At 40.5% G+C, this 23,803-nt stretch overlaps 1 protein-coding gene across 2 annotated transcripts in view; it reads left to right on the forward strand.

Annotated features, from left to right (window-relative positions):
• The window catches only part of RP1 (RP1 axonemal microtubule associated), a 391,698-nt gene that overhangs the window by 228,162 nt on the left and 139,733 nt on the right, over nt 1-23,803 (forward strand). The window contains exons 20-22 of one of the 2 annotated variants that reach the window (XM_058275538.2): nt 6,020-6,152; nt 6,785-6,936; nt 17,839-17,993. In XM_058275538.2, coding sequence (XP_058131521.1) covers nt 6,020-6,152; nt 6,785-6,936; nt 17,839-17,993 — 440 coding nt within the window. The remainder of the gene's footprint in view (nt 1-6,019; nt 6,153-6,784; nt 6,937-17,838; nt 17,994-23,803) is intronic. The other variant, XM_058275539.2, reaches the window with a different exon arrangement.

Raw genomic sequence — 23,803 nt, forward strand, 5'->3', positions numbered from 1 at the left:
GAAAGAGAGAGTTCTGAAGTACAGCAAGAGGAATTGTTTGTTTATAAGGATTTTCTAGTTCAGTGAACAGCAGGAAACACCAGCTTCCTCTTTTCACAAAATCTCCAGTCAAATGTTTAATCTCAAAAGACTCCAGCAGTTTATAGAAACATTCTGAAAGTTGTGTTGGCTTATTTGAACCAAAGATAAATTCATACATTTGATAGTCTCTCATTCAATTGTAAATACTGTAGCTGATCCTCCTTGTACAGTCTTTGTAACAAATGGGTGTTATCACAAGACACAGGGTGAAAAACAAGGAGACTTAGAATCAGGCATTGACTTTCAAGCTGATTTGCTGATTCCTCTGAGAACACACTGGAACCTTGTGATATTTTCATATTTCTAACTCGAAAAAGGAAAATGCAAATGGCTGGCATTAGTTCCTAGCCTCTCCCTAGTACTAGATCTAGAATAATACTGTAAACACTTTAAGTGTCCAACAAACATGTTGATGATGGCTGGCCTATTTTTTAAAGAAGCATTGTGTAAATTGAGTACATATAAATTATTACATAGTTTTGTTTTATAGGACAATGGTTTGTGACATTTTAGAGTAGGGCTTCTAAAAGCATCTTTTTCTCAATTCTTCTTATCCTAATGCAGCACAATATATAGGATATATAATATGTCCTAATATATTCTGTATCCAGTGTCTAGCAGACCATTTGAAAACATGTTTAGCTCTCAGGAAACGTTTGTTGACTTTGGTTATTATTTTGTCTCTTAGTTTTGCTTAGGCTGCTATGACAAACATCATAGACTGGTTGCCTTAAACGACAGGAATTTATTGTCTCACAAAATTGGAGACTAGAAGTCTGAAATCAAGGGCAGCAGGGCATACTTTCTATAAAGTCTGCAGTGTTCTAGCAGGAACTTTCCGGCAATCCTTGGGGTTCCTTGGTTTGTAGTTGCATCCTTATCTCCATCACATGGTGTCATCTGTCTTCTTCTCTGGCTTCCACTTCTTTGTTCAATTTCCTTTGCTTGTAAGGACGTCAGTCATATTGGATGAATGCCTACCCTGATTCAGCTTGGTCTCACCTTGACTAATAACAGCTCCACTGATCCTATCTACACACAGTTCACACCCACAGGACTAGGAGTTAGGACTTAAACACAGCTCTTGTGAAAGACACGATTCAATCCCAACATTCCCCACAGAAAGATAAGGTAAAATTTAGGAATAAATAAAATAAGTCAAGTGCTTTATAAAACAAAGTACAACACAAATACAGATGGTAACAATCATTGTTGGTTATGAATTATATTTAGTCTCAAAGCTAACAGGCAAGAAAGGCAGATTTCTTACATGCCCCTGCCTGAGATTACAAGGACCCACCAGAATGAGGATCATGCTAGAGAAGGCATGCAGGGACAATACAGACAGGATCAGGAGACTAGAAGTACTGACAGCTCTAATGGGGGATGAAATGAGTGGGGGAGACAGGTTAGAGGATAGCTTTGGGATTCCAAAGACTTTGAAAGTCTCTTTCTTTTGATGTTAGAGGCTTTGCTTTTGTTTATGACACTCCCCGACTGATAAGCTAGAGAATTCAGGGTGATATCGTTAAGTGAGGAAGCCGGAGAAGCTACTTCCCATTGGCTTGGGAGGAGAGGCAAAGGAAACCTTTAGCTGCCTGCCCAAATAGACCTGGTCAACTTGTCCAAGTAGAATAGGAGCCAGGGATTTGGACTGGAAATTCTCTTTCTGATAATAAAGAATTGAGCATTTGGCTGACATTTTCCTTGCACGGTCTCTAGGAAGCCTGAGCATGTTAGATGAGGGTGTTAGAGAATGAGGAACCACAAACCCTCCCAAATAATAATGAATTATTCTGATCTCCATCCCAACAATTAATTTTGGTACTATCTACTACTGATAATAATAATGGACATCTAGGAACACCCAGGATCTAGAAGATCACTTTTGACGTTGACACCACAAGGAAGATACTTTTGTTATCCCAGTTGAGGACAAGGACATTTTGAGAAGATAAGCAGTTACCAATATCACATAGTTAGTGCTTGATTTGAAAAGTAGTGGTCTGACTCCCAGACACACACACCAACTTCTATATTGCAAACCACAAAAATCAATTGTTCTAAGATGAAGTTCCATTACCATATTCCTGGGTGTCAGTGCCCACTGCTTGAGAAGGATCTGCTTTTGGAAATAGCTTCCTATGTCTAATAATTTATAGTTTATAGACTCTTTGACATAAGATGTTTTCTCTCATTTCATTACATAAAGCACTCTTGCTCTAAGATGTTCTGTCTTCAACCTGGAAATACAGGTCACAATACCAATTTTGCAGACAAAGACCTGATGCACACAAATGTCATGTGAAACTTTTACCTAAAGCCATATTCCTAATCAGTAGCAGTGCCAGGACAGAAAGCAGTCTTTGCATCAAAGTCTAGGTTCATTCCATTCACTGCTTGCCCTTAACCCAATCCTGCCGTGAGCAGTCTATATGCCTGGGCTTAAATATTGAGGTTTTACCAGGATTTTGCCCTCCTTTATTACTTCCTATTATATTTCAGTAGTTCTCCACCAAAAATGTCTCCAGACATTGCCAAATGTCCTGTGGGGAGCAAAGTCTCACCAGATTGAGGACCATTGCTCTAGCCTTTACTGCAATGAAGAAAACAAATGGTCTTAGATCCTTTGGTTTTCTGTTTGAGGCATCATAACTGAAGGCAAATGGACTTATTCAGAGTCCACTCACTGGAGCTCTTCAGTGGCATTGTGGGATTGAACTTAATCAGTGAGACTCAATGACAGTTGATTTTATAGCTGATGGTGTAATGATGCCTCAGAAACCAAGGTCTTCTTGCCAATTTTCCAAGGAGTTTTTGGTGTAGAGGAAGAATCTGTTGACATTTTAGGTAGAATGAGCTTGTGAAAACCTTGCACTTCACAAGGTGGGTTCCAAGTCCAGAGCCTGGCGGATACCCACTCAGTTGTTTGTGACCCTGATTTATCTGAAGCATCTACAAGGTTCCATCTTAAATCGCTCCTATTATAGCTGATCTTGCATTATTCTGAATACTCACAGCTGTATTCCCATTTTACTGAAATAGTAGGGGCCTATATATCACAGGTAATTTATATAAAAACTCATTAATGGCATAGATGGTTTCTTTTTGTTAAAGTGCAGGGCTGTGAACACCCTATGAGGAGGGGAGGCTGGGGGTCTTTGTGCCACTTCTTGGAGTTCTTCTTATGCATTTAGGGGTGTGAGGACCTTTCCCTGCACTTTTGCTTAGCTCTTTTGATTTAGGAATATTTTGAGGATTATGTCTCTCTAGGTCATTTAGGGAGTAACATATCTCTTTTTTGTCCAAATAATATCCCTGCCTGAGATATCATAATAGGTCCCAGGAAGAGAAATTTAAAAAAAAAATTGAATCCCTGCCTCACTAATGCAACTTTTGCACCAAGAAGATGGTCCATAAAACAAGGCCTCAAGGTGTAAGATGGGGATCATCCTTTCACCCATCCACTGCTGCTGTTTCTTTTGTATTCAAGTAAGCAACCCAGACTCTGGGTCTTAAGACCATTGGGAAAAATTAAAATTTCTTGAAATCGTACAGAGGGCTGAAGATAATATTATTTGAGCATTGGGGTTAATAGGCATATGGATGTTTTATGACTGGTCTCTATCTCTCAGTATCCTGAATTCTCCATCTAATCACTATAACCCATTTAGAGATTTAATAGAATATATTTCCAGATTTAATAGAATATATTTTAACCCTCTTTTATATTTATGTATATTCACATAAACAAATTTGATGGAGGTTTTTGTTTTTTTTTAAGATTTTAAAAAAAAATTTCTCTCCCCTTCCTCCCTCACCCCCACATTGTCTGCTCTTCTGTGTCCATTCACTGTGTGTTCTTCTGTGACCGCTTCTATCCTTATCAGCGGCACCAGGAATCTGTGTTTCTTTTTGGTGCGTCATCTTGCTGTGTCAGCTCTCCGTGTGTGCAGTGCCATTCTTGGGCAGGCTGCACTTTCTTTCGCACTGGGTGGCTCTCCTTATGGGGTGCACTCCTTGCGCGTGAGGCTCCCCTGCACGGGGACACCCCTGTGTGGCACGGCACTCCTTGTGCGCATCAGCACTGCGCATGGGCCAGCTGCACACGGGTCAAGGAGGCCCGGGGTTTGAACCGCGAACCTCCCATGTGGTAGGTGGACGCCCTATCCATTGGGCCAAGTCTGCTTCCCTTGACGGAGGTTATTAATTATTTATATTGTTCGTGTAAAGTTTTGCACATTTTCGCATATAGTCTCATCTCATCTTCCCAATAATCATGTGAGCTATGCATTATTCTATTTTAAAGATGAGAAAACTGATACTCAACATGGTTAAATGAACTTCTCATGGTCCAACAGCCAGAAAATGGCAGATCTAGATTTTGATCCCAGTTTTTCTGACTCTATATCCAGGGTTCTTTTCAAGTTAAGATGCAATCAAGCATTACCGATCAGGGGTATGGATTTAGCTTAAGGACTTGTGTTGACAAATCCCCATTTCACTCAGTCATTGATTTAACCATCCACTGCCTTGTGAAAGTTTTGGAAGTACCAAGATGCATAAGACATGGCTCATTCCCTCCAGAAGTTCATGTTTAATGTCAAGTCAGTCAAATATTAGATGCTAAGTCATGCATGGGCAGCTTGCCAGGGAGCACCAAGGAGGACGGCTTAATGCAGATTGGGGAGTTCATGAGCGGCGTCCTGGAAGAGGTTATGTGTGAGCTGTGGAAGGAAGGACGAGCACATTCAGCATAGTGGGTCAGAGGAAAGATGCTGTAAGCAGAGCTACAGTGTGGGAGACTGAGGGGAGGAGGAACGTGGGCAGGGGGTGGAACCACAGGCAGACAGGCCAGTGAGATGGAATGCGGGGTGTGAGGCAGAAGTAGCTGGCAAGCAGACTTGCTCACGGCCTGCTTGTTGTGTGGAGGATTTGGGATTATCTGCTGCAATCAGGGCTATTGAAAGAGTTTTCAAGCAAGGTGCAAAGTGATCAGAGTTCTGTCTTGGACTAATTTCTCTTGAAGCAACATGAAGGCAGAAGAGGAGGGCAGCAAGAATGCCAGTGGACTATGGCCTGGGCTCTGAGAAAAAGTGGGCCCTGCTCATCAGGCCAGAAGGGAAATCGAGGAGGCACAGGGACTTATTTAGAAGATTAGCCAGTATCTCAAAAGGAAAGGAGCGCTTCATCCATTCCGATAGCGCAGGAGGCAGGCAATTCTGACCTTCTTTCTGGAAGTCCTCTGTTCATCTGCTGATCTGTGAAAGGGAAGATAACGGGAAATGGTTTAGTGTGAAATAACCACCTAAGGAACAAGAGCTGACAAGGGGTATTTTAAGGTTCACCCAACAGAGAGGCAAAGGCAGCTGACCGTGTGCTGGGAGGTACCGGTATTTTGGCTGCAGGAGCTTATGGCTTTTGTCCAGAATATAGACATTTTAAATAAATCAGCAAGGCAGTAGAAACTGAAAGAAAAATTCTGCTGTGTGGCCTGCTCTGGTGACTAACATGAGCATGAAATCTCTTTTGGAGTTCCTCCTGTGGACCTCTTTAGCCGCTGCTGAAGGCAAGTTGAGAGCTTCGTCAGAGAGGGCCAGTATCAAATCCTGGCTCTAACGTTTCCAGGTGAATTTGGGCAAATCTGTATCCTTATCTATAAAATTGTAAGAATTTTACCAATCTGATTAGCAATGGTTATAAGAGATGATCAATGTAAGTCACTTGGCATCATGCCTGGCATGAAGAATCGCCAATAAGCACTAGCCGCAACTGCCGCTGCTATCCACATCCCTACCTACTTATAAGTAAAATCAAAACAGTAATGAATAGCAGGAGTTACAGCACAATTCAGCCATCCCTGGGGTTCATTTTGGATTCTGAGCTCTATGAGAAATTGGAAATCATGCAATTTAGCCATTGTTTCTCCTATTCACAGGTGACCATGCAACATATGAAGAGCAAGAAGACGCTGGAATTTGCAGCCAACATGTGGTTATCTCGAACCCGAGCAGACGGGGACATAGTCTGTGAACTGCCTGTAGAACAAGGAGGACAAGCTCTTTTTCCATGTGTGTTATTCACCTGCAGTGGCATATATTGCATATATAAACTGTTTTAAGGTTGCTTCAATTTCCTTCTGAATTATTTAGTTATGGGATAGTTTTCCTCCTCCTAAGAGAGTTGTCTTGCCCACTGAGAACTGATTTTGTTCTGTGTGGCAGCACTAGTCACCAGTAAATCTGGGACAAATTATGATCTCAAAATGGTTCTTCTGAGCCTGCTACGGATCTGGGATGAGGGTGACGAAACACTGTAGCTAAGCTTCAGGAGTCTTCATGGGGCCAGTCGGCCAACTCTTGCTTTCAATTATTCTCAATTTATTTTCTCATCAACTCTTAATCCATTTTACACTTTAAGCATCGTGTACAATAACATCGTCACTCTTGCTAATAAAATACTAAGCATAAAATGTCCTCTTATGTCATAGAGAACAGCCCTTTTTAAAATCTTTTATTTCTCTTTCTGAAAATGCTATAAATCCTGGATATTTGTTCATGGTTCAAAAAATGTCTATTTATAAGTAAAAACAATAGAGGTATAAAAAATCTCTCAGTAGATACTGAAGCCCATTGACTTGAGCTCTGTACGAATTCCTAAGTAATTGATTTCCTCTTGTCTTCTCTCCCCTTTGTTTTGCCAGTAGTGAGATACCATGTTTATGTGCATACGGGACAATTGAAGTATGCAGAAACCGGGAATGATGTTTACCTCTGTCTGTATGGAGAGAGGGGAGACTCTGGTCTTAGACTCCTACACAAATCAAACATGCCAATAAAATTTCAAAGAGGACAGGTGAGTCTGTGTTATTAATTTTTCCATGTTCTTAACATTCTCTCTGAAGAAAACGGTTTTCTTCCTTGACACTCTCCAAGTTTTGGTTTTAGGACAGCTTTTTTCCCCTCACGATTTATTTTATTTATTTATTCCCCACCCCCTTCATTGTTTTGCGCTTGCTGTCTGCTCTCTGTGTCCATTCACTGTGTTCTTCTGTGTCTGCTTGTCTTCTCTTTAGGCAGCCCTGGGAACTGATCCTGGGAGCTTCCAGAGTGAGAGAGAGTTGCTCAATCTCTTTGCACCACCACAGTACCCTGGTCTGCTGTGTCTCTTATTGTCTCTCCTCTGTGTCTCTTTTTGTTGCATCATCTTGCTGTGCCAATTCTCCATACGGAACAACACTCCTGTGTGGGCTAGCACTCCTGTGCGGGCCAGCACACTGTGCAGGCCAGCTCTCCATTTGGTTTAGCTCACCATGTGGGCCAGCTTGCCTTTTACCAGGAGGCACTGGGAATTGAACACTGGACCTCCTATATGGTAGAAGGGTGTCCAATCGCTTAGCCACATCTGTTTCCCACTTAGGACATATTTAATTTCCTTGACCTGACATTGTAATGTACTTTGTTTTAGGAGTTGTTCTTGAAAGAAAAATGGGACTAACTAAAACAGTAATGAATAATAGGGAAAGTATAAGAAAAAAAACTAGTTAAGAAGCTATCAGGGAAAAGTATAATAAGAACCTGCTAAGTCAGGACTTAATGGCTTAAGAATTTTTCTTAAAAGGTCAGGCCATATATGAGCCATTATAATATATTTCATATAATAACACAATGACCTTTCTTTAAAGGATCTCAAATGGAATAATCATATTGTTCTCATACTATGAACAGCATGTGTGCAATTATCCGTTTGAGTCTCTGCTTTCAATTCTTTTGGGTATGTACCTAGAAGTGCAGTTGGCAGGTCCTAGGGTAATTCTATACTTAATTTTCTGAGGAACCACAAAACTGTTTCCTACAGTGGCTACACCATTTTATATTGCCACCAATAATGAAAGTGTGGTCCTATATCTATTCATCCTTTCCAACACTTTTATTTTCTGATTTTTCTTTTAATATATAGCCATTCTAGTGCGTGTGAAATGGTATTTCACTGGGGTTTTGAGTGGCTGTTCCATAATGGCTAATGAACATCTTTTCATGTTCTTATTGGCTATTTGTATATCTCTTCTTTTTGCAGAAATTTGAATTCAAGTCTCTTGATGCACAAAAGATTTTAGTATTGATGAGGTCCCATAATCTACTTTTTCCCTATAGTTGCTCATACTGTTGGTGTAAAGTCCAAGAATCTGTTGCCTAACACATGGTCCTGAAGATGCTTCCTTATATTTTCTACTCAGAGATTTACAGTTTTTGTTCTTATATTTAGAACATTGATCCATTTTGATTTGATTTTTATATATGGTGTGAGGTAGGGATCCACCTTCGTTCTTTTTCATATGGACATCCAGTTTTCTCAACACAATGTGCTAAAGAGAATAGTCTTTCTCCATTAAGTGGATTTGTCACCCTTGTCAAAAATCAATTGTGAGGGTTCAATTCAGTTCTTTTGTTCTATATGTCTACCTTTGTGCCAATACTATGCTGTTTGGAGTACTGTAGATTTGTAGGAAGATTTAGAATCGAGAAGAGTGAGACCACTAGCTTCATTCTATTTCAATACCATTTTGGCTATTCAGTGCCACTAACCCTTCCATATAAATTTGATGATTGACTTCTTTTTCTGCAAAGAAGCTGCTGGAATATTGATTGAGATTGCATTGAATATGTCAATCACTTTGAGGACAGTTGACATATTAATAATATTTAGTCTTCTAATACATGAACATGATTATCCTATTTATTTAGATTTCCTTTTATTTCTTTCAGTAATTTTTGGTTGTTTTCTGTGTATAAGTCCTTTACATCCTTGGTTAAATTTATTCCTAGATATTTGATTTTTTAACTTGCTATTCTAAAAGGATTTTTTTTCTTGATTTCCTCTTTAATTTGTATTTTTACTAGTATATAGAAACAAATATGATATTTGCATGCTGTTCTTGTACCCTGACACTTTGCTGAACTCATTTATAGCTCTAGTAGCTTTGTTGCAGACTTCTTGGCATTTTCTTTATGTCAGATCATGCCGTCTAGAATTAGGAAAAGTTTTACTTTTCCTTTCCAGTATGGATGCCTTTTATTTATTTTTCCTTTCTCATTACTCTGGCTAGAACTTCTGGTACAAAGTTGGATAACAGTGGTGATAATGGGTATTCTTGTCTTGTTCCAGATCTTAGAGGGAAATTTCACAATTGCATTTTATGATAGCTGTGGGTTTTTCACATATACCCTTTATCATTTGAGGAAATTTCCTCCTCTTTCTAGTTTTCTAAGTGTTTTTACCAAGTAGTGCTGGATTTTGTCAAATGTCTTTCCTGCATCAGTTGAAATAATCATGTGTTTTATTTCCCCCATTGTTCTGTCAACGTATAATACATTAATTGATTTTCTTATGTTGAACCACCCTTGTCTACGTGGGATAACTCCCATTTGATCATGAATGTAATTGTTTTAATGTGCTGTTGAATTTTATTTGCTAGTATTTTGTTGAGGATTTTTGCCTCTCTGTTCATAAGAGATATTGGTCTGTAATTTTCTTTTCATGTGGTATCTTTATCTGGTTTTGATATAAGAGTGATATTGGTCTAACAGACTTAATTAGGAAATGTTCCCTCCTCTTCAATTTCTTGGAAGAGTTTGAGCAGGATTGATATTAATTCTTCTTGGAATGATCATCAGATTCTCCAGTGAAGCCATTTGGTCCTGGGCATTTCATTGTTGAGAGGTTTAAATTATTGATACAAACTTTTTCTAACAATTGGACTGTTGAGACCTTCTATTTCTTTTTGCATCAGTGTAGGTAGCTTGCATTGTTTCTAGGAATTCATCCACTTCATTTAGGTTATCCAATTTGTTGGCATACAGCTATTCTTAGTATTCTCTTATAATCTTTTATATCTGTGGGATTGGTAGTAATATCCCCCTCTTCATTTCTAATTTTAGTTAATCGCATCATCTCCCTTTTCTTTGTCAGTATAACTAAAAGTTTGTTAACTTTATTAATCTTTCCAAAGATCCAACTTTTGGTTTTGTTGATTCTATTGTTTTGTAATTCTCTATTTATCTCCACTCTAACCTATGCTATTTCCTTCCTTCTGCTTGCTTTGATTTAGTTTGCTCTTCTTTTTCTAGTTATTCGGGTGTTGAGGTTTGGTCTCTGATTTGAGATCTTTCTTTTTTTTTCACTGTACGCATTGAGAGCTATTAATTTCTATCTCAGCGCTAACTTTTCTGCATCCCATAAGTCTTGGTATATTGTGTTTCCATTTTCTTTCACTTCAAGGTATTTTCTAATTTCCCTTGTGATTTCTTCTTTGACCCATTAGTTGTTTAAGTGTGTTGTGTAATTTCTACAAAGATGTGAACATTCCTGCTCTCACTCTGTTAGTCACTTCTGTTTTTTTTCCCTTGTGGTCAAAGAATATTCATTGTATGATTTTAATATATTTGAATTTTGAAACTTGTTTTATGACCTAACACTGGTCTATCTGGAGCATGATTCATGTGCACTTGAGAATATGTATTTTTCTGCTTTTGAGTGAAGGGTTCTATACATATTTATAAAAGCTATTTGTTTTACTGCATTAGTCAAGACTTCTATTTCCTTACAATGTTCCTTCTAGATGTTCTATCCATTTTAGAAAGTGGTGCATTGAGGTCTCCTACCATTAATGTATAACCATCTATTGCTCTCTTATTTCCTTTCAAATCTCAATATTTGGTTCCTATATTTTGGGGCTCTGTCATTAGGTGCATATGTAATTATAACTGTTATATTTTCTTGCTGAATTGAAGTGGCCTTCTCTTTCCCTCATAATACTTTTTTACTTAAAGTCTATTTTACCTGATTTTAGTGAAGCTATATTGGCATATACAGTTACTCAAATGGTTACCTTTATTTGAAGTCTTTATTTCTTTATGCCTATTTGAACTAATGTGCATTCCTTTCAACTTGAAGAACTCCCTTTAGCATTGCTTATAGGGCAGGACTAATGATGATGATATCCTTCAACTTTTGTTGATCTGGGAATGTCTTAATATCTCCCTCATTTTTAAAAGGCATTCTTTTTTGAAATACAATTTTATCAAAATATATCATTCATACATGAACATACATAAGTAATGTGTATAGTAAAAGTAATAAATTTACAAAACAAACATGCATATCATCACAGAGGCTCCTACACATAACCCCATCAGCAACACCTTGCATTGTTGTGAAATATTTGTTACAAACTATGAAAGATTAACTAGTAACTAGAATTATAGTAACTCTAGTCTATATCTTACATTTGGTGTATTTTCCCCCAGCCCAACTGATTATTAATGTCCTGTATTAGTATTATATAAGTATTATAATTAATGAGAGAATATTCTCATATTTGTTAAAAGACATTCTTGCCAGTTATAAATTTATTTTTTGGCAATTGTTTTCTTTCAACACTTAAAATTTCTTTTGACACTTAAATTATTTCATCCCATGTTCTTGCCTCTTGTTTTTGATCAGTAATTGGCACTTAAACTTATGGGACCTCCTTGTACCTAACACATTGGTTTTCTGTTGAAGATTTCAGAACTTTCTCTTCAAACTTGGTATTTGAAAGTTTGACTACTTTATGTCAGGATGTGGATCTCTTTGAGTTTATCCTGTTTAAGTTTCATTGGGCTTCCTGAACATATATATATATATGTGTGTGTGTGTGTGTGTGTGTGTATATGCTTCAATAATAGGCATTTTTCTGCCAGTATAGGTTTGAATATTCTTCCTGTCCCTTTCTCTCTTCTCCATCTTTGGCTCCCATAATGCATGTATTGCTATGTTCAATGGTGTCCCATAGAACTCTTAGGCTCTGTTCACTTTTTTTTTTCTCATTTTAAAAAATTTCCATTCCTTAGCCTAAATAATTTTAATTCTTGTCTTTAAGTTCACTGATTCTTCTGCCAACTTCTGTAGAAATCCTCTAGAAAATTTTTCATTTAGTTATTGTGGTCTTCAGCTCAATATTTCTCCCTGGTTCCTTTTAAAAATTACTATCTCCTTATTGCAGTTCTAATACTGGCCATTCATGTGTTCATGACAAAATGTATAATGACCTGTATCCCTCACTGCAATGTCATGTAGGGAATTCCAATGTCCCAATAAAGGCCCCCATGTTGCTCCTGTTCTACCCTCTCCCTTCCCTCAGAAACTCTGGTGGCTATTGCCTTTATATCAGTGATACAAGTTCTTCTATTGCTAGCATAATCATAAGTCTACTTTAGTCCATAGTTGCTTTCCACCCTTATGTTTGTTCATTCCTCAGATTTGAGGATTTGGAGATGGTGAGGTCCACCTTGTCTCCAACTGAGAGAGGGCTTAGATCCCATGGGGCAGATAGATGGAACTGTATTGCTTGCAGTTGCAGGCACTCTCCACTTCCTGGAATGGGCATTGTCCATCATCATTCTTTTGTTGGTTGTTCTAAGTGAGTCCAATGAACTGATGAGTAGGGTTGCAACTCTCCTGATATTCAGGGCTCAACTGGCACATGAACAGACCAAAGATTTAAGTCTTTGGGACATATACTTAACAAGTATAGTGCTAATTATAGGTTCAGATGAAAGGCACAGAAGAGCCAACCATAGGGAAATTATAAATGAGTCTTTCTCTATTACTTTGGGGAACATGTATTCCAAAGTAAGGCTCACTGACAGAGGGCCAAAATTCTGAGATTGTCTGCCTGGCCTATAGTGTCTAGATGGCTCTAGAATCCTCAGTGGCCCCACTGTTTGAAGCACTGTTTGTTGTTGTTTACTATGGCAGTCAATGAGATTCTGCCAAGACATGCTTAGGTGTAACCTCCGGAATAAACTCCCGACTTACTCTGAAATCTCTTAGCCAGAAAAACTCATTTGTATTTACTATTTTCTCTTTTGGTCAAGATCTTTTTCTAGATCCATCACTATTTGGCACTTGGTAATAATCCCCTGGTGTCAGGGAAGCTCATCCCCAGGAGTCATGTCCCATGCTGGGGAAAGGTAGTGCTGAGTGTGGTTTAGAGAGAGGCCACATTTGAGCAACAAGGAGGCTTTCAGGAGGTAACACTTTGGCAATATATACTACTACATACTACTAGGCTAAGTTTCAATTTCCCTAGAAAAGGTTCGTATGTATATCAAGGGCCCAGTGCAATGGTCTGTCCTCCTTCACTAAGTACTACCCATGTACTCAGGGGATTCTTGCTGCTCTATTAGAGAATGTAGCAGGACTTCCCAGGATGGGAATTCAAGATTCTTTCACTTATTTTGTGGGTCCCCGCCCACTTTGACAATGTCCCATGGCCACATGAACATATTCATATGTCATAGAGGCATGCCCCCTGTGCATCCCTCCCCATATACCCTCCCATCTCCAAAACCCTGAACCAGTGAGAGGATCATATTTTAAAAGTCTTTCTGGTATGTCCAAATTCTGATGTTCTTGTTATTGGTTTCTGGATTTTTATCTTGTTCTTTTGAATGGGCCCTCACTTCCTATTTTTTTTTTTTTTTTTTGCCATGTAATCATTTGTGGCACACTGTACATTTGAATATTTATAGTGGTAACTCTGGGATTTAATCCATTAGCTGTCTGTTCCTTAAGTTTGTATCCAGATAGTGATATGACAGATACTTCCTTGAGTGCCAGGAGCTAACAAAAACAAAAAGACCAGCACAAGGACACCTTTCACAGTCTTTAAAAACAGGCTCTGTGTTGGCTAGTTCTCTCTTTCAGATTTTTAGCTCTCCTATAAATAAGACATGCCTGAGATGAATGTGAAGTACAGGGTCCTCTCTATCGTTTTTGCAACTGTTTCTCATCCTGGACTTGCTTTGCTTGTGGCCTTAGGAAATGTCCCAATATCAGGAACTTGAATGCTTCCTCTAGTCCTTATGGAATAGACTTTCTTTTTTTAAAAAAAAGATTTATTTATTTATTTATTTATTTCTCTCCTCTTTCCCCTCCCCCCCGCCCCAGTTGTCTGTTCTCTGTATCTGTCTGCTGCGTGTTCTTCTTTGTCCGCTTCCGTTGTTGTCAGTAGCACTGGAATCTCTGTTCCTTTTTGTTGCATCATCTTGTTGTGTCAGCTCTATGTGTGGGCAGTGCCATTCCTGGGCAGGCTAAACTTCTTTCGCGCTGGGCGGCTCTCCTTATGGGTGCACTCCTTGCACGTGGGGATCCCCTACAGAGGGGACACCCCTGCGTTGCAGGGCACTCCTTGAGTGCATCAGCACTACATGTGGGCCAGCTCTACATGGGTCACGGAGGTCCGGGTCTTGAACCTCAGACCTCCCATGTGGTAGACGGCCGCTCTAATCACTGGGCCAAGTCGGCTTCCCGGAATAGACTTTCTTCCCCTCCTGGTTCCTCTATCGTGTGATTTAAAGTAAATGTTCTTTGCCTGAAGCCACTTCAAATTAATTGTTTCTTGTATTTCTTTAGCTGTCTGAAAGCTGCTTCTGTCTGCAGGATAAGTACTTTGAGACTGAGCCTGAGGGAAGTTTCCTGATTTGGTTTTTCAGTCTGCCACCTGATAGATTGGCACCGACATACAGGGACCCCCGTATGTGTTTAGGGGTTATTCTGCTCCCTCTAGAACAGGGCCGTAGATGCACAGTGGGAGCATAGGCTGATCCACAGAACACCAGGAGGGGTACAAAAACAGACCACACTGATCCATTTTTAAAGCTGCATTTTCTTGATTTGACACTTGCTCAGTTACTGCAAACCTCTAACTGTTTTACAGAGTTTTGAAGGTAATGAGTCTGCAGTCTTTGCTAGTTGTTCAAAGATTCTGTGGGGGAACAGCACAGTACCTTGGAGCATCTTACACTGCCATCCTGCCCCCCATTAATTTTTAGTGATGTTATTTTATTGTGTATAGAAAGAAGGTAACCTTTGTAGTCTGAGATTAATAATAGGGAGTATGCAAGAATACCAAGGGTATTCTTTCAAGCAAGAAGACTTCTAAACCACTTTCAGAGTGCTGTTTCTGAATATTTTCAGTTTTTCTTGGAATTATTTGAAATATCGAAGATCTTAAAGCTTACCTGTGCCATTTATTTGTCACTGCAGATTACACAAGTTTTTCATTAGAATGAACAGAAAAGTTAATTCTGCTTTGGATGAGACAAAAACAAAATGTTGCCTAATTTTTGCTGTGTAGCACAAGTAAAATATTAATTTCTACCAGAAACAGATACCCTGATAATATTATTATGCTAAGTTATCAGTGGTGTCACCGCCCAAAAATCCCTTATAACTCTCCATTATTCTGAGACCATCTCATCATACCATGTTGTGTAGCCTATGTGTTGATTTGGCCACTAGCATGCAGCTTTCAGCAGCTACACCACACCACCTGAGGTTGCCTGGTAGGATTTCTGTACAGATTCCCTTTCACAAGTCATTTTCATGATTAATCTCCTTACGTTCGTCACTGTGTATAGAATTTACCAGAGAAGGAGGTGGGTATATTATGGACTGAAACTGAAATTTAGTGGGAGTTATGGTTGCAATCAGAAGAGCAAAAATGTGGAGTTTAATGGCATCTGTATTGAAATTTAGAACCAGAGATATAAAAGTGTTTTTCTTTTTAGGTTCATTTTAGAACCTACATTTTCCTATTATTTTCTTTAATGCAAATGCATGAGAGTAATGGATTCAAGATGATTACAAGAATTTTGCAATTGAGAAACTGTAGCAACAATTGTGGTGTTTTATTACCAGAATTATTTCACACATGCTACAACTTACATCATTAAGCATGAGCTACTGAAACAGGAACGTGGCTCTAGGCTGCAAAATACTGTGTTTTCTGAGATGTCGGTGCATATAATATGCAAGAAATAGCACCAAAACCTCAAAACTACATGTGTTCACTGATATTTCAAAGGTTTGGTTAGATTCCAATAACAGATCGAGGCTTAGGTAATTATGCCATTTCAGTTCCCCTGGGAAGTTCAAGTGTTTCTACTAAATAAAAATGTATCTGGTGGATCACTAAATCAAATATATCTTCTGGTTACTCATTGTATACAGGGCGTTATCTTAATCACTGGTTGGACTGATTGATTACTGTGTCACATTTTAACTAAGGTGTATAAATAGTCCTTTTTAGACAGAGTGCACACTTTTTTTTAGACATAATTATACACTTAATAGACTACAGTATAGTCTAACATATCTTTTATACACACTGGGAAACCAAAAAATTTGTGACTCCCTTCATTGCAATATTTGCTTTAGTGCAATATGCACTTTATTGCAGTGGCCTGGAACTGAACTTGCACTATCTCCAAGGTATGTCTAGAGACATCAGTGAGTTGTTTAGTGCTGGGAATCCTACTTGGTAGAGATGTTCAGAGAAATTCTAGAACAATGCCCCTGAACTGTCCCACCAGGTAAAGCCCTCAGGTGGAGGCAGTGAGACACAGGTGATTGAGATACAAAACTGTCAGCACACTTAAGTTATTGTCAGCACTGACAGATGATCCAGAAATGTGCTCAGGGGAGAGGGGACAGGGCGTAAGTCACACCTGCCACAACAGGTGATGGGCATCACAAATGTCCTTTGTCAAGGCACACCAGGATTGCAGGATAGTGACAGAGAGTCCCTCCGGGCTCACCCAGGATGATGCACAGTCAAAATCTGGCTTACAGAAACATCAGTGCCGGACCAGTCATGTGGTCCTGGGCTGGCCCCAATGAGAGAAGATTCCCATCAACACCGTGCACCCACCTTGGGGGCCTAGGGAGGATGGCTTCAAATACTGGATTGCAATATAACATGGTAACAATGCAGGCAGCAATTAAGACAACCCATCCCATAGAAATACTGGATTTGAATTTTTACCATAAGGAGGGTAACAGAGTGTAAGAGTCCACAGTCATTTCTGGGAATGTCTCAGACTTAAATTCATTGTCCTTTCCCCAGGTACTTTTAAGGAGATGATCCTCCACAACACTCTATGAGGCAGTGATGTGTGAGGGAGTTCATTTTGTTCCAACAAATATAGCATTGACTTTAGGTCTACAACTCTCCAGAAATGTCAGTGAGTTTTCGACCAGATAAACTGATTCTACTTAGGAATAATGATTCCAGTCTTCTCTTTCACAATACACTCAAGAGTGTGCCCTGTGTTTATTTACAGAGGAAGATGCAGGCGAGGCATTAATGAAGGGGAGGGGAGGGAAAAGGAGGGAAGAAGGGAGAGAGGGAGGGAAGGAGGGAGAGAGGGAGGGAAGGAAGGAGAGAGGGAGGGAAGAAGGGAGAGAGGGAGGGAAGGAGGGAGAGAATCTCCCCTCACATTCCACAGGCTTCAGAGTGTATTGGCATTTGAGGAAACTGGCTCATTTGCTGAACATTAGTTCATATGGTTGTGAACCTGACCAATGCCCCAATAAACTGCTTCATAAGGCAGAAATCTAAGCAAGAAAGAAGCCACAAACCTGAAGCCTTTCTATTAGAATTTGTTTGTTTATTGATTATGTTGACTGCTGCTAACTAAAGAAAATAAAATTGCAGGAGAGAAGCACAGCCAGAAATACATTTTTAATGAATGAAAAGTAACTTATTTTTCTTTCTGCGTTACCTCTTTTGATGCTGACTCTTGTGACATGATCTCTTTTAAAGCACCGTGCTGTCTCTGGAAGTCCTTGGCTGCTATTATTGCCTGCATTTGTCTTGTGCTGGATTCTAGTTATTTCTTTGGAGTTTTTTAATTCTGTCTCCTGTAACAGATTGATACATTTCAAATAGAAGCAGTGTCCCTTGGAAAACTGCAGAAGGTGCTGTTGCGCTGTGAGGCCAATGACAAATCTCAGTACTGGTATTGTGACAAGGTGGTGGTCAGGGAACCAGAAACGGTTTCAGAGTCTGTCTTCACCTGCAAAAGGTAGGTTGGTCCCTGTGGTTCTTAAAAAAGAGTGTGCTGCACTGCGGTGCATGCTGTGGTTTCGTTTTTGTTTTAGGTGCATGGATTTGTGTCATTTATTCAGTATTCTTCACCACGCCTCACTGTCTCACTGATTGTTTAATCAAGGGATCTATTCCTGACTCTCACGAGGAAGGCTTGTCTTCTAACTTCTGGTCATCGCACTGTGCTCTGTGAAAGGACCAAAAGTTTAAGGCGGGAAGTTGTTAGATAAGTAGTAAGTGGTAATATCTGTTTAAAGTGAGTTTCTTTGCATTCCTGAAATTGTAGTGCTACCACAGTTTCATAAGAGAATTGAGAGAGAGAATTTCAGAGAGAAACACTTTCAGAAGTGAACAGAAGAAAGACAAGGGTTCAAATCTAGATAACTCGGGCTCTCCCATGAGCCAAAAGAGGGTAAGTCAGGGAAGAATTGTCCTTCAAACTAATCCCTCCCTCCATCCCGCCATTCCTCACCTGGCGCTACTGCCTTTAGGTTGGAGCTGCAGGACTCACGGACACTCCCTTAAAGCTGCTTCATCAGGAATGCCATACAATCTCACTCAAGAAAAGGCCACCCATTCTCTAGATCCTTCCTCAGCCCTGCTATCTTGAGTAATGCTCTCAGATGGGCATTTCTGTTTATTGCATGGGCACAGGCAGGAAGGAGAGCCCTGCACTCAGGACCAGGATTGAGTAAGAACAGGTTTTTACATGAAGACCCAACTTATCCCCAACATGCGAATGAGAAACCTTGGGCTCTGTTTTGATCTTCAGTATTGGGGCTGCCCTATGGCCTTCTTTCCAAAGAGATAAGAAATGAGGCCACAGGTGGTAGATATAGATGATAGACATAGACATGGACATTACTATACAGGGGGCATTAGGAAATTCAAGGACGTGGGTTTGGAGATGAAAATTGCAACTCTAAGAGTTAAGCAGAATGTGCAGCAAGTTCACGGAAAAATACAAAGGCCTAAAAAACGCAAGCACCAAGGAGGACTGGCGATGACTGAGATTAAAAGGAGTAAACTCATCCCTCTTTTCAGTCTTTGCAATCAGACTGCCTATTTAATTCAACCCTTCTTTTCTCCTTTTCCTACCACCACCCTAACAGAGGCCCTTATTTCATCAGCCCTGGATTACTGCAATAGTCTTCCAGTTTTCTTCTCATTCTTTCTTCTCCGTGCTATCCCGCCCACCACTTCCAAGTCATACTACTTTAATTACTAACATCATTCTAACTTGGGCTTATCTTTCTTCTCTCATTTCTCATTTGCTTTATCTTGAATGTTATTCTTTTAGCTTTTAAATATATAGTATTGTCCTAAAACTTTTTGAAGAAAAAGAATGTTCCTAAAGCAATATTTTAATGACATTGCCCTTCAAAAGTCTTCATTAATCCCATGGCCTACCAAAAATAAAATCAACCTCATGATCTTGCCATGCAAGCTTTATAGCATCTTGGTGCTCAAGAAATGGCAACCAACGCTCGCTCACGCAACCACCCAACACAGGAAAGTGGTTGAAGAAACCATTTCCTCCAACACCCTTAATTCTTAAAGGAGCCAGGCGGTGAACTCAGGCGCGGCAGGTTCCCTTTCACGGCCGAAAAAGACTCTCCCGGAGCCCCTGGTGGTTGCTTCTGAGTTCCCAGAGCCTTCTCTCCGCACGCCAGGGCTTCCGCCGAGGCGGAGGCGAGCGTGGAGGCGGCTCCGGTGAGCCGCGCAGGTGCACGCAGGGCCGGCGGGCAGCTCCTGCTCGTTCCCCGGCGCGGAGGCCGGGCGCGCGCGCTGCACATCTTTGGTCCCAAATCCCGTAGCCAGGATGCTCAGGTGTACGCCTCAAAGAGGGGAAAAGGAAAGAAAATTCCGGTCGTGCACCTTGGAGCTGCTTCAGAGGAAAAGAACCAGGACACAGAAAAAAGGCCACCAAGGGTTAGTTCCTTCTGAAAGCTAAGGGGAAAGAAACCGTTTAGCTGACACACAAAGCGCAGCCACGGCAAGAGTGCTTGCGTGCCTCGCAGGTGCTGCCTGCGCGGATTCGCAGCCCCTTGTCTTTTCATCCTCTCAATTGGACGCCCATGTCTTTCCTTGTGGTTTTATTGTATTTCGATACCTGGGGATTTTTATTTTTCTGCCTTTCGCTGTATTTAGTATAAATAGGCGTCTCCACCACCCAATTTCTACCATTTACACCTAAGATTTCAACATTTGAGGTTTGGAGTATGCAAAATTTGTGTACGAATCAGACAAATATCCAACCGATTTTATGAACAGAGGTATATATTCTTACTTTGAGTACTGGGCTGTGCAAGGCTTGTTGGCACTCTCTCTAGAACTTTCTGCTTATGTTGCCAAACTCATGTGTGTGCGCACATAAACCTTGACTTCAACAATGAAATCGTAAAAAAAGAAGTTAGTATCTATCTGCTAATAGAAATAAAGCCATGGCCGGTGTGCATTTCTTGACCCCTTGACCTCGGTGGGAGCGTCTAGCTAAGCTGCGACACGGCGCTCTTCTCCTCACCCCTGGCTGGCTTGGGCAAAGGTAATTGCACACGAGCTCGTGGGGAGCAAATTATTTGACAAAAAGACTCTCCCTAGGGCGGCTCTAAATAGAAGAAGAATTTGTAAACGCAGGAATTTAAAAGTTAAATGCAAATAAATTATAAACACTTTCTGATTTAGCTGGTCAAGGCAGAGCAACATGACCTCTTTGACCTCTGAAGCCAAACTGTGGTCCGCTGGGTGGGTGCTGGGGAGCCACGAACCTAGGGGGGCTGCGCAGGGCCCCTTAGAGCTGACGGGGCAGCCCACGCCTCTGCAGTCTTGCTACCTCATTTCTGCTCAGGAGTCTACTTTTCTTTTTTTTTTTAGGAAGAATGGTAAGCCAGACACAAAAGGACAAATATTATATGGTCTCACTGATTTGAAATAATTAGAATAAGCAAACTCAGAGAGACAGAATCTAGAATAAAGATTACCAGGGCACGGGGTGGGGACAGGGAATGGGAAATTAAGGCCAAACCTGTACAGTTTTAGAGTGGTGGAAATGTTTTGTAATGGATGGTGGGGATGGGAGCACAACATTGTGAATGTGTTGAACAGCTCTGAAATATATTTCTGACTGTGATTAAAAGGGAGAACTATTAGATTGTGCATATGGTAACAAAATTAAATATTGAAAAAATCCATGGCCTGCACTCCACAAACAGCAAACCCTAAGTTAAGTTAGTGACAAATGTCAGTAAGTACAATGATAAAAATGTGCTGTCATCAGTTGTAACAAATGTTCCACAGCAGTTCACGGCGTTAATAATAAACTGCTACATGAAAATCCTGTTTTTTAAATACATGCTTGTCCTGTAAACTCACAACATCTTAAATAAAGGAAAACAGAAGGGGTGAGATCACTTCCTTTGTGTAAAACTAGAAGGAAAAGAAAGTCTTCAAATGGTTTCTACTATAGGTAGAGTAGAATTGGAGAAGGTCCTGGAGCCTGTTGACTGGTTAGAATCCACCTCTCTACGGCTCTACTCTTACCATTTCACAATCTTCAATCCCTTCTTACTAATTGTAGGGGAAAAAAAAGAAGGTTCCTTTAAAATAATTGTGGGTCCCTGAAAGCAGATGAGAGGGGAATTTGAGAAGGGGGAGGCTACGAATGCTTTCCTTGCACCCTTGAGATTGTACTTTCTGGAAGCTTTTGTACCTGAAGCCGGCCCTGGCCACATAGTAGGGCTGCCGCCAAGTCAAGCCTCTGGCAGATTTGGCCCCCCTGTGCTCCTGCCCCCTTTGCTCCCCTTCTTATCTGGTGCTGTCCCTGTATTGTACAGGTCAATTGGTCAAATCCCTGGTGCCTGCTGCGTAGCAGAATTTCACTGGTATATTGCTGGGTGAATTTTTAAAAACCTGCTACCTCTACCAGGTAGTCCCTTCCCTATACACCTTTAACAGGTGCATAACATTAACTCATTGCCTACCAGATTAAATTATCATCCTGTATTACTGTGTCTCTCATGCCTCTCCACTCTCCAAAGCCTTTTTTCCTCAGGGTCAGGACAGCGTCTTTTATTCTTGCTATTAGCCCCATTGTATGGTTTCTGTAACAGAATAGGTTAAAATTAAATGCATATTAAATTGAATCAAAGATCATGGTATTAATCAAGATGCTATAAGCCCTGAGGAAAATCATATTAAATGAAGGATTTGGAATTTAGAACATGAACTGTAAAAGGGTGAACTATGCCTTAATCTCACTAAGACATGTATAAACAAAATTACTGCTTAATTCCACTTTTTTAAGTGTTAAAGAGAACAATGCCAATTAGTGGTTCTTAGCAGTAACAGGAGTTTACAAAAAAATTTTACAGGGAGCAGAAGTGACTCAAGCAGTTGAGCTGCTTACAACATGGGGGGTCTCGGGTTTGGTTCCTGGTGCCTCCTGAAAAAAACGTAAAGAAAGAGCAAGCAAAACTAATGAGAACATCAACTCAGGGAAGCTGATATGGCTCAGTGGTTGAGCTCCCGCTTCCCTCATACAAAGTCCCCCGTTAAATCCCTGGCCCCTGGTACCTTAAAAAAAAAAAAAACTTCTCTAATGCCCCACTGGTATGGACTTTTAAGTAAATCATGGTTTATTTGTCTCAAGATATCCGTCTTGAGAAATGGAAGTTGCTGGTCGACCCACCCACCATTGGACCCTGTGTATTGGCAGCTGGGTAGGGAGTGCTGCGTTTTGCTCCATCCGGGCCCTGAGGCTTCTCCATCCATGCAGGAGATCCCCAGGCAGAACAAAGCTTCCACCCTTCACACTGTGTTGCCCTCGCTTACTTGCACTCTGCCAGCTCTAGGGGCTATGCCAGGGAAACCTTGTCAGGGTCGAAGCTCTCCATCAAAGATCTTCCCAGGGCAAACCTATAGCAGAACATAGTAGGTGTGCAAAATTAGTGAACTTGTGAACAAATCATACATGAAGTCATACCCGAGGCAGGCCAAGGCTGTCGTTTGTGGAGAGGGACAGGAGAAGAATCAGGAAATGTCCTATTGAAACACCAGCCTTCCTTGGCATAACTAGAGTAGGCAAGAGAACTCTGACACCTAGACCAGACCTGTGCAAAGGTGTTAGTTTGTGGTGACCGATTTAAAAATGAATTTGCCCCTGCCTTCCCCAATCGACCTTTCTGGGCCTGTCTCCGAACTGTCCCCAATAAGACATGTTTTGCTCCCCTCCCTGGACCTTCTCCAGTGACACTAGGAACTCATTTACTTTGCATGTCTTAGCTCATTTTATTCCATCCTCTATACTAGCGTCTATTTATCCTTCAAAGCCCAGGAGAAAACGCTACACTGCCATGAAGCTTTCTCTGTGTGGCCAAACAGAAGGGAACTGACCCTTGCACTCTTCAGAATCCTGCAGGGCTCTACTTAGACATCTGTGCAGTATGCCACACACATGTCCTCCACTCAGGTACTAGATGTTGTGTCTTAAGGGGAATATCTCATACGTTTTATTGTCTAGCATGCATGCCTTCTTGCTCCAAGTAGGAACTTGTCCAATCTTGACATGAAGGAAGAAATGAAGGGAGAAAAGGAGTAAGGAAGGCAGGGACAATGGAATGAATGAACAAATTAATTTGAAAAAATAGTGTAATCTCAAGTTGGAAGGAATCTTAGAAGTCTCCTAATTTTTACATGAGTTCCCTCTATAGCATGTCTCATTAAAATTGTTTAGGTATTCATTTATTTTTAAAGTAATTCAGCCTATATACAAATGATTTTATTTTCCCT

The sequence above is a fragment of the Dasypus novemcinctus genome, chromosome 14 (genome assembly GCF_030445035.2).
Source record: "Dasypus novemcinctus isolate mDasNov1 chromosome 14, mDasNov1.1.hap2, whole genome shotgun sequence".
Lineage (NCBI taxonomy): Eukaryota > Metazoa > Chordata > Mammalia > Cingulata > Dasypodidae > Dasypus > Dasypus novemcinctus.